The sequence below is a fragment of the Melozone crissalis genome, unplaced genomic scaffold (genome assembly GCF_028551555.1).
Source record: "Melozone crissalis strain CALT ecotype California unplaced genomic scaffold, PUWL_Pcris_2 ptg000023l_1, whole genome shotgun sequence".
Lineage (NCBI taxonomy): Eukaryota > Metazoa > Chordata > Aves > Passeriformes > Passerellidae > Melozone > Melozone crissalis.
In genome coordinates this window covers 39,476,929-39,489,510 of record NW_026535801.1, presented here as the reverse complement: position 1 = coordinate 39,489,510, position 12,582 = coordinate 39,476,929, and the positions used below count along the sequence as shown (strand labels likewise).

Genomic DNA, 12,582 nt, shown 5'->3' with positions numbered 1-12,582 from the left:
AACAATGCTCTTCCAAGGTAAAGAGCACTTGGTGGTTTTAGATCCATTTTAACAACATCTGCTGGACAAGGCTCTCAGGCACAGGGTGGGATTCTCAGGGCTGTCCTGAGGAGTTGGACTTTGATCATCCTTGTGGGACAGTAATAGAAAATTGTAATAGAAAATTATGCCTTACTATTTTGCCTTGAACTTCATATTTGACAGTGAAATGTCACTGAAGTATTTACCAAAAAGTCCATCTAGTCAAATTGTGAAACAAAATGAACTCAGGATACTCCATGATTCAAACCACTGATCCAAAGCACTTCAGAGAACAACACTTAAAACGATCACAATGAAGAGATTTGATTTTCTTTGTTGTTGTTTAATAATATTTTAGAAATCAGCACCAAGACCAGTTGATGGTTAAGAGCAGCTGACATTCCCAGCTCGTTCCAGGCTGGGGTTTTCAAGGCCTCCTCACCTGAAGGCTGGACAACCCCGTTGATATTGTTGTGGCTGGTGTTCTGCTCCTTGGCTCCCTCGCTGCGCCCGGGGCCCGGCGCGCTGACCACGGCAGAGGCAGCAAAGTGGGCACTGGCCGAATCCAGGGTCTTGGACATGCAGTCAGAGGTGCTGGAGCCCTGCAGGAAGAGGAAAAGGTGGCTCTCAATCGCTCAAGTACAAAAGGAAATATGCCTTAGGATTGCTAGAGTGCACAGGTAAAGCAAATAAATAAATACAGCTTCCATGTGTGTCCTAATGCACCACAACGTGGAATGTTTCTGTGGCACCAGAGTGATGAGGAGCTGGAAATCAGAGTCCAAATGGGGGTTACACAAGTGCTGCCCAATGCAGCCAGGCCAGACCTCAGCACAACAAATCACTTCTGTTCTGTGTTGCTCAGCCTGGAGAGGGAAAGGCTCCAGGCAGAGCTCAGAGCCCCTGGCAGGGCCTGAAGGGGCTCCAGGAGAGCTGCAGAGGGACTGGGGACAAGGGATGGAGGGACAGGAGCCAGGGAATGGCTCCCAGTGCCAGAGGGCAGGGATGGATGGGACATTGGGAATTGGGAATTCCCAGAGCAGCTGTGGCTGCCCTGGATCCCTGGCAGTGCCCAAGGCCAGGCTGGATGGGGTTTGGAGCAGCCTGGGATAATGAGAGGAGTCCCTGGGAGAACTGGACGAGCTTTAAGGTCCCTCCCAACCCAAACCACACAGGATTCCCCACATTTGGAGATGCTTCCTCTAGAAAACAACCACGTCTTAAACCTTCTCTGTTCTGTCTCCAGGCAGCTGCACACCTCAGGGATGTTCAGGATCTGTGGTACCTCCATTCTGCGACTTGTGCCACAGCACTACTGCCCAGCACATTCTGGAATCCCACTCTCTTAGCCCAGCTCCTACTGGAAAGGCTCACCATTCTTACTGGAAAGAACATTAATTCTGCAATTCCAATTTATATTAACTAAGAAAATGACTTTGCAGAGAAGCTTGAAATGTTTTAAAGATCCAAAATTCATTTGTTTTGTTTAAATATTTTGGCATTGTTTCTTTACACTTACAAAAAATGCCATCAGTATCTGCCAACACACAATCCCTGATTAATAGAAGTAGAAAACACTGAGGGGAAGGGACAACCAGCACAAGCAATTAGATATAAAATGCTTAAAGTAATATATAATTTTCCTAGTAACAGACAACAGCAACAGCTTTTCTACGTTATTGGGGAGAAGCTAACAGAAAACTAGGTGCAATGGAAAAATATGTAACATGTATATCCATATGTAAATATAAAAATACATTGCAAAAATCCCTTGCAAGGGGTTTCAGAGGAAAAATGGGATTCTTTTAGAAGCCAGAATATGCAAATATGCAAGGTCTCCTTTTCCTCTCAGAGGTACCAATTTTTAGTGCTCACTGAGTATCTGTTCATAACAGAACACATTACATTGAAGGTCATTTTAATGAAGTCTCTTCAGAGGCAGGAGGACAAAACCAGTGAAAACAGGAAGCGTTGAGAGCACACACTGGTATTTTTACTCTGTGGATGCAGTTAACACATTCAGCTACCAAGTCTCTTCCTCACCTTGTAAAATGCAGCCAACTTGTTAAAAACCCCCTGAGCAAAGCGTTTTAAATTCCCTCTGACACATCCCACATTGCTGGGGTGCCCCACTGGTTGTGAGGGACGAGCAGCCCTGTGAACAAAAGCCACGTGCAGGGTGGGAGCAGTACCTGTGCTTTCAGGTGTGTCTGTTGGGAGGAATGCTGAGATTGCTGCTTCTGCTGCAGCTGGGCCAGCTGCTGCCTCTGCATCTGCACCAGCTGCTGTTGGTGTGTCTGGAACTGCTCCTCTGTGATGCCCCCTGTGACTGAGGGAAAGAAAGGAGCCACAGTTACACAAATACACGTGGGAAAGGCAAGAGAGCAGCTCGGCTGGGTGAGGATGACACAAATCATGTCAGCTGCACCCAAACTCTTCACAGATTATGTAAAGGAGAGGTCAGGCTGTGTTTGTTAGTGCTGTGCTTTCATGGAAAGCCTTCACTTCCAGCTCCTCTCTCCTTGCAAGGTTTGGATTTTGTCACTTCTCTCAGGACCTGAATGCTTCAACCAAAGATCACCCTCTGCAGGCTGCCCCAAAAGTGCCATTGCTTCAATTACTCCTACATGGCATTAAAGGCTAGGGAAAAATACCTCAAAAAGTAAAACTTTGTGCCACAAACAAAACCCTTCAGCTGGGAACAGCAACATGGGCAGCTGACCTCTCTCCAGGGACACCCTTTCCCCATTTGCAGTGCTTACAACATGAGCAAGAGAATAATTCAGCTCAACAATTGGTTCATGCACTCATTAGGTATTTTGAAGAAAAGTCTAGTCCCAGGCTTTTCAAATAAAAAACATTCTGTCAGTACAATGCATTTGAGGAAATACCAGAGTTGCTTTACCAGAACAGAGAAAAAATATAAACCAGAGGTAATTTTCAATATTCTTGTGTAGCAAAAATCAAAGAACTCCTCAATTCTCTCTGAAATAAAATAATAAAAAAATAAAAATAATCATTTTAAGTATTGTCACCGTTTCCTCTGGTGGGAATATCAAATCAGCTGTAAAATTCACTGATTTCAACAACCACTTCCCAAAGAGAATGACTTCAATAAAATCAGTGATGATGCCTGTGCTCATTTAATGCACAACCAGACTCTGACCAGCCCCTTTAAAATTTATTCCCTATTTACCAGTGAGGAAATCCAGCAGCAGTGCCTCTTGCTGCTTCAGTTATTTGGGGAAGAATTCTGCTGCCTATTGTGTCTGATCCTGCTCCAGAACTGCAGCTCAGGAGGGTGAGGATGACACAAATCATGTCAGCTGCACCCAAACTCTTCACAGATTATGTAAAGGAGAGGTCAGGCTGTGTTTGTTTGTGCTGTGCTTTCATGAAGTTCACTTCTAACAAAAGAATTCAGAGCTTTTGTTGCTTTTAAGCAGTTTCTGTCTTTGGTGGTTTTATCCCCAGTGGCTTTAGGCAAAAGCTCAAGAGAAATGATTTGCCTGGCTTGCAGGAAAGAAGCACAGCCCAAAAATCAGAGCTGAGGACAAAGCACCCTGGGCTGGGCTGGTGCCTTCTCCCCCAGTGAACACTGGCAGGGATTCCTGGACAATTCCCCTTCCCACAGCCCCTTGCTGTCCCTTTGCCCTGAGGGAAGCACACGTCTGGCATGGGGGGTTTTCTCTGCCAATTATTCTTTTAAATGCTCTAAGAGTTCAGGGGTGCCACAGTAAGTTTTTGAGAACCAGGTTAATGTCACCCCAGGAATCTCCCAGGCCCAACACATGAAGGGAATGAAGTTAGAAAAGCTGGTTTTAATATTCTCCCCCAGCTTCCCTTGCTGTCCCTTTGCCCTGAGGGAAGCACACATCTGGCATGGGGGGTTTTCTCTGTCAATTATTCTTTTAAATGCTCTAAGAGTTCAGGGGTGCCACAGTAAGTTTTTGAGAACCAGGTTAATGTCACCTCAGGAATCTCCCAGGCCCAACATTCCATGAAGGGAATGAAGTTAGAAAAGTTGGTTTTAGTATTCTCCCCCTGGAGAATCTGCACACTTGGCAAAATGAAAATACTGGCAGGGGTTTGGTGCTAAAAGCTGAGCCGTGTGCAGTTAACCCAAGAACTGAGTGCTCTGGGGAGCAAGTGAGGAGAGAATTCACTTCCCAAAGGTTGCCATGAACACATTTCAACACTTCATCCTCAACTCTGTTTCTGCAGGACTGAAGCTGTGCTGCACCTCAGACACCTGGATTCTCAGGAATACCCTCCCATCCAGGGACACTGAGCTAACACTAGAACAAAGAGTTTTATCCATCCATCCCTTTTATCCAGGGTTTGGCTCTTCCATTTCCACTTTTAGTACTCAGGGCTCTCCTAAAATTCCATTGGGGAAAAAATACCAGAAGCAGGATGGCTTAGAAATTAGAACTGAAACAACTTCTTTACTGCTACATTATTAAAGCAGGTTTCAACCATATAAGAAGAGCACTTAGAAGTCCAATTATTTAAAAATTACTCCTCTTAAACTCCAGCAATATTATTATTTCCAACCTAAGTTTATTTTGCATTTAGCTTTACTTGGTTCCTCTCACAGATTGTTACCTAGAATTAAATTCCAATTTAAATCAGCTCAACCTGCCACATTCCCTCACAAAACACATGGCACTGCTGAAGGCACCATGGCCAAGAACAGCACTATGGAATATTACATATATTTCTATTTTTAAGTTCTGAGGTAACAAATCCCAGAAAATGTGTTTTGTTTTACAGAAAGCTGTTTAAGAACAAGGTGAGATTTCATGTTTTCCATCTCCTCTCCTTCCCAGTTTGTCAGAGACCACAAAATCATGGAATACTCTATTACAGGCCACAGGGAAGGTAACCCAGAATTCAATATTCCCTTGCTCTGCCTGTATGTGCCTGAATTTCAGGTATTCATCCAGTGGCCAAGCTGTTCACCTTGTTATAAACCAGCAGATGTTCATTAGCACATTAAATATCATTTCCTTCTGCCAAATCAAACACCTGGAGGCTCCTGGAGGAAAAAGAACAAACTCTGACCATGTCCCACGGCAGAGCTGTGAGCAGGGTTAGAGCTCTGCAGCTTCAGGGGGTTTTTATTTTATCAGAGGCTGACTGGGCTGAAAAACTGCACCACAAAAGGGGAAAAGTCACTTCAGCCTTCACTTCCAGGCTCCTCTCTCCTTGCAAGGTTTGGATTTTGTCACTTCTCTCAGGACCTGAAGGCTTTAACCAAAGATCACCCTCTGCAGGCTGCCCCAAAAGTGCCATTGCTTCAATTACTCCCACATGGCATTAAAGGTTGGGGAAAAATACCTCAAAAAGTAAAACTTTGTGCCACAAACAAAACCCTTCAGCTGGGAACAGCATCATGGGCAGCTGACCTCTCTCCAGGGACACCCTTTCCCCATTTGCAGTGCTTACAACATGAGCAAGAGAATAATTCAGCTCCAAAATTGGTTCATGCACTCATTAGGTATTTTGAAGAAAAGTCTAGTCCCAGGCTTTTCAAATAAAAAACATTCTGTCAGTACAATGCATTTGAGGAAATACCAGAGTTGCTTTACTAGAACAGAGAAAAAATATAAACCAGAGGTAATTTTAAATATTCTTGTGTAGCAAAAATCAAAGGAACTCGCCAATTTTCTCTAAAACAAAATAATAAAAAATAAAAATAATCATTTTAAGTATTGTTACCATTTCCTCTGGAGAGAATATCAAATCAGCTGTAAAATTCACTGATTTCAACAACCACTTCCCAAAGAGAATGACTTCAATAAAATCAGTGATGATGCCTGTGCTCATTTAATGCACAACCAGACTCTGACCAGCCCCTTTAAAATTTATTCCCTATTTACCAGTGAGGAAATCCAGCAGCAGTGCCTCTTGCTGCTTCAGTTATTTGGGGAAGAATTCTGCTGCCTATTGTGTCTGATCCTGCTCCAGAACTGCAGGATCTGGTTTGGAATTTAAATCTGTGACAAAAAAGGTCCTCCCCAGCCATAAATTCCATGCATAATGTGCTTCAACTACTGAGGGATTTCCATTTAATTTAAATGTACTCCTCAGATGATTTCTAAAATTATACCACGAGTTTATTACTATTCCTCCAAAAAGTGGGTTGGATCCATCAGATTTGGTTTCATTCATTTTTCAGCTATTTCTCTACCAGCTCTTGGTGTTTATCAATAATCCCATCACACTGAAGTGCCCCTTTCTGCCCCAGCTGTGATCCCTCAGGCCTTCAAGGTCTTCCAAAAATATCTATATAAAATATGTAATACATGATATCTGGTTTTCATGCAGCAAGAAAATGCTCCTGTGCCAATCTTTCCATGGCACAGAACAATCTGAAGGTTACAGTGACCACACTGGAATAAATATTCTGTGCCTCTGTCAGAGCAATTTAATAGCACCCAGGAATTCTAGAGATACATTATTGGAGAATAAATACCCATTCTTTGAGAGAGATGGGACATTCCACAACCACAGAAATGATGGAATTCAGAGGGAGTCTATTCTATTATTTAATTGTCCTGGTTTATAAAGCAGGATGGAGTGGGGATACACTCAGCTGCTTGTTGTTGTAGGAGATTTCATTTGCTGCATCTCCAATTTTTCAGATTTTTGAAGAATCAATGATTATGATTCTTTCCTAACTATAAAGAAGTGACAGTGTTAAAACTTGAGCCATTACAACTCTAGCTCATGAAGCAAGTGATGCAAACACTGCTCAATTTAAGCTTAAAGCAAGTTTATCTCCCACTATCAACATTTTTACCATTTTCATGCCTGCTCAGGGCACTTAGGAACTTCCTACGTTTGTCTGAGTCAAAAATGAAAACTCCCAACAAAAATGAGCCCCACCCACCCTCCCCAAGAAACCACCAGATTTGTTTTGCATTCATAACGAGCATCCTTCTACCCTTAAACAAGGTTAGGCCAATTAGTGCCATTAAGATTTAATTAGACCTAAACAATGCTTCATATGAGCAGAATCCCTGCTTTGAATAAGGTTTGAATCCAGCACTCCAAATTCTAATGGAGCAAAGCAGGAGGAAGAAGTGTTTGTGGGAAGTTTCTGTATGTCAGGCTGTAGCTGTGGTTAGGTCCACACCAGTGCTGAAGATCTCACCAGTCCAGCCACAAAGAAAACCAAAATTCAGTATTTTAAATGCCAGAAACAACCAAATCCTTGCCTACCTGATATGCCATTCTTGCTGGTGTTCAATAAAGCTACAGATGCTGCAGAGACTCTTTTATTATTCACAGTCTGCCCTGCTTTCCTTGAGGTACATTCTTCACTATCGCTGTCCTGGAGGTTGAGTAGCCTGGGCTGGAAACACTGCAGTCGACATGATCTGATATTGCTTAGGATTTCAGGAAGGGACAGTCTGTTTTCACAAGGTTTATTGGAAGCATTGGTCCGTGAAAAATTAGAAGAAAAGTCTAAAGTCTGGGAAGAGCTTGAAAAACTGCTCAGCATTTCCGGGTCAATCTGCCTCAGGACGGGATCGTGCTCTGTGGATATTCGGTCCATGATCACCCTGGGCAAAGAGGAGGAGGAGAAGCATTAGCTTCAGCAGCTCTCTTTAATACTTTTATCCTTTGAAGAATTCATTAGAAAGGACCCAACTGTACCTTCCACCCCTGCCAATCCTCCTCCTTGCAAACCCTATACATCTCCTTGGGATTGTGAGGGTTGTAAGGCAATGCCTGAACCTCAGCTTGTCCAACTCTGCCAATTCTGGGCCTTCGGACGAAGAATTCGTTTGGTCCAAACGAGGCTGTGAAGAAAGAAAAGGCAATTTTATCCTCCAAGGGTGCTCTGTGAGGGCACTGCTGGGTATCATACACATGGTTTGTGTTGAGTTAACCAATAACAGCTTCTAATAAACTCTAATATTTAGGCTGTTAAATACTCTGCATCTAACAGCAATGGTAACGTTGGAGGAAATGAAAATAAAAGTTTTCAGTTATCTCAACATCTTTTGGCAAAGGAATCAACTCACAGGCTAAGGGAAAAAAGAAAGGAGGGTAATTCTAAGCAAGTGGGAGGTTCAGCCTGGAGCCTTCAGAGCCAAGCAGAAAAGGGGATGCTCCTGCAATTGTCTTTGGACTCAGCAAAGCATCAAAGCCTTGGTGGTGAGAGTGGGAACAGAACTCCAACACTGGCACTGTGCCAACCTAGATGTAAAGAAACCACCCCTAAACCCCAACAGCACAGCACAATACTGCATGTTCTTACAGCATAATACTGGCATCCTGCTCTTCTCCTGAAAGCACAAGGTCCATCAGGATCATTTTCTTCTTCTGCTTCTGACACTGGTGAGGGTACCTGGACCAGAAAACAACATCATTCTCCCAATTGCCACAATTGGGTAATTGTATTTATTATAAAAGTTTGTGTTTATGTAATGAGAAAATGTCATTCTCCCAATTGCCATATTTGTATAATTGTATTAATTATAAAAGTTTGTGTTTATATATGAGAACTGCCATGTTCATCACAGCTTGGAAGGAAAACTCAGTTTACACAAGGAGCTTTTAAATCTAGTCAGAGCTGGGACAAGCCAGACTGGCCAAATGCCAGCTCACAGGAATGTCTGCCTTGTGCACACTGAGATTTTGGGGTTACCTGTGGGAACTCATCCTCATCAGAGCTGTGGAAGTCGTACTGCTTGATGTCACTCTTGCTGAGCACGGGCAAGGGCTCAGCCAGGGGCTGAGGGGTCACCACACACTCCAGCTTGGGCTTCTTCAGGTACTTCTTCTTCTGCCGGACCACATCGGACACCTCCTCCTTCAGGGAGGAGTGGTGAGGGTGCTGCTCAGGGAAAACAAACAGAAAAGTCTAAAAACCAGAGCATCAGCAAATTTCATTACTTCAAGACAGGCTGTTTGTCTTCCAAAGGCTCTGCAGGTATTTGAGACGTGTAACGCAGAATGTACTGAACACATGAAACCCCAGAAGCTTTCCTGGGATTGTTTTTACAGGTATTTATTAATAATCAGAGAGCTCTCAAGCCATGGCACTGCCAGAGAGGCTCCTCACTCTGCACTACACTCAGTGCATTGTCATTGAAATTCCTCTCCCAATTATTTTCTGAGATCTCATTTTTCCCTGGCACTTTCAATTTTCTGAACTGCTCGGACATGTTCAAAAGAAGCAATTTAATTTGTTTCCTGTTTCTCACAGAGCTGACACTTTTGAACAGATGTGATGGTATTTGGGTTGGCTACTTGAGATTTTTCTCACATAAACCCTCTGCAGTGAGCAATTATTCCATCGATACTGAACTGTCCACTTGAACACAAATGTTATTAAACTTCAAAGCTCCCATTTGAAAAGATTATTTCACTTGCAAAATTCTCCATTTGAAGGAGAAGCACCAGTGCAGTTTTAAAAGTGTTGAAATTTACCCTGGATTAACACTCTTCAATAACAGCCTGACTGAAACTAACTCCAGAAATGGAGCTGGGCTTGGGGAGCAGAGCAGGAACACGAGGAATGCCAAAATTCCTGGAGGAATTCCAGGCTCTGTATGGAATTCTGGCACCACTAGGTGTCGCAGGTGCTAAATACAAATTTCCAGAGGTCCTCAACTCTCAGCCTCATCCCCAGGCATTTTAACTCCTAATATTTCAGGTTATTTCTACAGAGACAGGTCTGAATTCAAAGCACATCCAAGGGGATGATGATCCCAAAGGAATGATGATCCCAGGAACAAGAGACTCATGGCAGGGAAAAAAACTCACCTTAACTTTACATTCTTGAACTTTGTGGTGGTTGCCATTGTGGAGAGATGATGGAGTTGTGCCCAGCTCTTTGTCAGGTCTGTTCAGCTTCACCTCATTGAGGATTTCACCTCCATAATCACCCAAATGGTACCTGAAAAAGCAGGACTGAAACTGTAGGGCTGCATTTCCACTGGGAAGTGTCTGAGAGACACAAACCAGTGTCTTCCAACTGCCTACACAAACCCCTTCTCTTTTAATTTTTGAAGTTTATGCTGCTACAGTAAATAATGAGAGATGATTTCAAAGCTATTTAAGGAAAATTTAAAACCTTGGTTTTTATAATCTGGAATTTTACCTTTTCTCCACAACTTCCAACGTTAAATGCAACAGCTCCCGTTTTGTTTTCTCTCTCCTCTTAATCATCTCCAAAATTGTTATGGCTCTGCTAAACTCCCTCCTTAATTTCAACATCTTCTCATAAGATGCTTCATCGTTCTTTCGGTTCTGTTGAGAGATGAAACCAATTTTTAGTCCAAAGCAAAAGCCGTGAGGCACAAACTACAAAAATAAAGTTACATAATGCTGCTGCAAACGAGGCTCATGAGGACACTCCAAAGCAGTTTTTCCTAAAGCAGATCCTACTTGGCAAACAAAGCCCCAAAAAGCAAACAAACCCAGTTTGAAGAGTGAGCTGAGAACTTTGCATGTTTTGCTCAGATTTGTGATCAAGCCAGTGGAAGTTTGTCAGAACAAGGAATTCAAGCCTACACCTTGATTCCACACAGAGTAAGGCTGTGAATGTGCACAAAGGAGAATGCTGGGTGATTACAGATTTCCTGGTTCAAATCATTCCATGCTACAAATAAAAAAACTGGGAATTGTTGCCCACAGAAAGGAAAGCTCCCAACCCAGCAGGTTGTTTGTGTGCCAGGCATTGCTCTGGGTTTCAGCTCAGAAAATGGATGGACAGTAACTTGTCCCCTGCAAGATGCTGGACAGGGATCCCAATTATCCCTACCAAGGGAGGAATGTACAATTCCAACAGCAGAGCCTGCCAAGTCACCTTTCTGGTCTGCATCTTCTCAGTTCTCCTCCTGAAGGCCACGTAGGGGTCGTTGTTGGTGGAGCCATCCCTCTTCTCCTGCTTGATCTGGGGGATGAGCGAGGGCCCCCGGCAGTTCTTGCGCTTCCTCACCCAGTAGTCATAGACAGCCTTGATCAGGTAATCGTCCTCGTTGAGCAGCAGTTTGGCCTCCTGCAGGGTCACAAGCTGCAGGGGAACAGGGACAAGCAGTTCAGATGGGGCTGCAGGCAAAGCCACCACACTCACACCACTTGTGCACCTTCTGGATAAACTTTGTTATGTTCCGGCAGCAGAGTAAGGGGATGAAAAAACATTCATGGAAATTGAAGTCACCAAGTTAGTGTTCCCAACTTTCCTGAACCAGCAGCATCTCTTTCATCTAACAGTCTAGAATCCCATCAGTCTTTCATGAAATCTGAGAACACTTAGAAATATTACAGCGACCTGAGGAGGTCTCTGGGGTGAGAGAAGGACGAGAATCTTGTTTGATGATCAGAAGGCTGGATTTATTGATATATGATATATAATACATTATAACTATACTAAAAAGAATAAGGAGAGAAGTTGCAGAGGCTGCTGCTAAGAATAGAATAGAAAAAAATCTAAAACAAAGTTCTGTGTCCAGAGAATCTTTCCCTGAGCTTGCTCCTGTGATTGGCTTTTAATTATAAACATGGAACATGAACCAATCCCAGGTGCATCCCATTGCATTCCACAGCAGCTGATAACAATTGTTTACATTCTCCTTCTGGGGCCTTTGCTTCCCAGAAGATGCACAAATCCCAAAGAAAGGATTTCTGTGAAAAAACGTCTGCGACACTTAGAAACAACTACAAGCACAGACAGACAGAACTTACTGCAGTCTGCAGGTCATGATCTGGGAATCACAAATAAAAACAGTTTCTTATTGGTTAACCTTTACCAATGTGTAATTCTTTGCAGCTGAATGTTGATTCTCTAGAAGCCAATTTATTTCTTTATTATGTCCCCCCAAATGTTTACTTTGTGATAGAACAGGACAATGCAGAGAGAAGTTGCAGAGGCTGCTGCTAAGAATAGAAAAGAAAAAAAATCTAAAACAAAGTTCTGTGTCCAGGGACTCTGTCCCCAGCTTGCTCCTGTGATTGGCTTTTAATTATAAACATAGAACATGAATTAATCACAGGTGCATCTTATTGCATTCCACAGCAGCTGATAACAATTGTTTACATTCTCCTTCTGGGGCCTTTGCTTCCCAGAAGATGCACAAATCCCAAAGAAAGGATTTCTGTGAAAAAACGTCTGCGACACTTAGAAACAACTACAAGCACAGGACAGACAGAACTTACTGCAGTCTGCAGGTCATGATCTGGGAATCACAAATAAAAACAGTTTCTTATTGGTTAACCTTTACCAATGTGTAATTCTTTGCAGTTGAATGTTGATTCTCTAGAAGCCAATTTATTTCTTTATTATGTCCCCCCAAATGTTTACTTTGTGATAGAACAGGACAATGCAGAGAGAAGTTGCAGAGGCTGCTGCTAAGAATAGAAAAGAAAAAAAATCTAAACCAAAGTTCTGTGTCCAGGGACTCTGTCCCCAGCTTGCTCCTGTGATTGGCTTTTAATTATAAACATGGAACATGAATTAATCACAGGTGCATCTTATTGCATCCCACAGCAGCTGATAACAATTGTTTACATTCTCCTTCTGGGGCCTTTGCTTCTCAG

General features: G+C 43.0%; 1 protein-coding gene across 1 annotated transcript in view; it reads right to left on the bottom strand.

Annotated features, from left to right (window-relative positions):
- Nucleotides 1–12,582, bottom strand: part of EPC2 (enhancer of polycomb homolog 2) — a 42,093-nt gene that overhangs the window by 5,665 nt on the left and 23,846 nt on the right. Inside the window, exons 4-12 of the mRNA XM_054278356.1 lie at nt 10,853–11,059; nt 10,145–10,293; nt 9,808–9,940; nt 8,687–8,875; nt 8,297–8,386; nt 7,690–7,835; nt 7,252–7,595; nt 2,214–2,350; nt 464–623 (exon numbers count right to left, since the gene is read on the bottom strand). Coding sequence (XP_054134331.1) covers nt 464–623; nt 2,214–2,350; nt 7,252–7,595; nt 7,690–7,835; nt 8,297–8,386; nt 8,687–8,875; nt 9,808–9,940; nt 10,145–10,293; nt 10,853–11,059 — 1,555 coding nt within the window. The remainder of the gene's footprint in view (nt 1–463; nt 624–2,213; nt 2,351–7,251; nt 7,596–7,689; nt 7,836–8,296; nt 8,387–8,686; nt 8,876–9,807; nt 9,941–10,144; nt 10,294–10,852; nt 11,060–12,582) is intronic.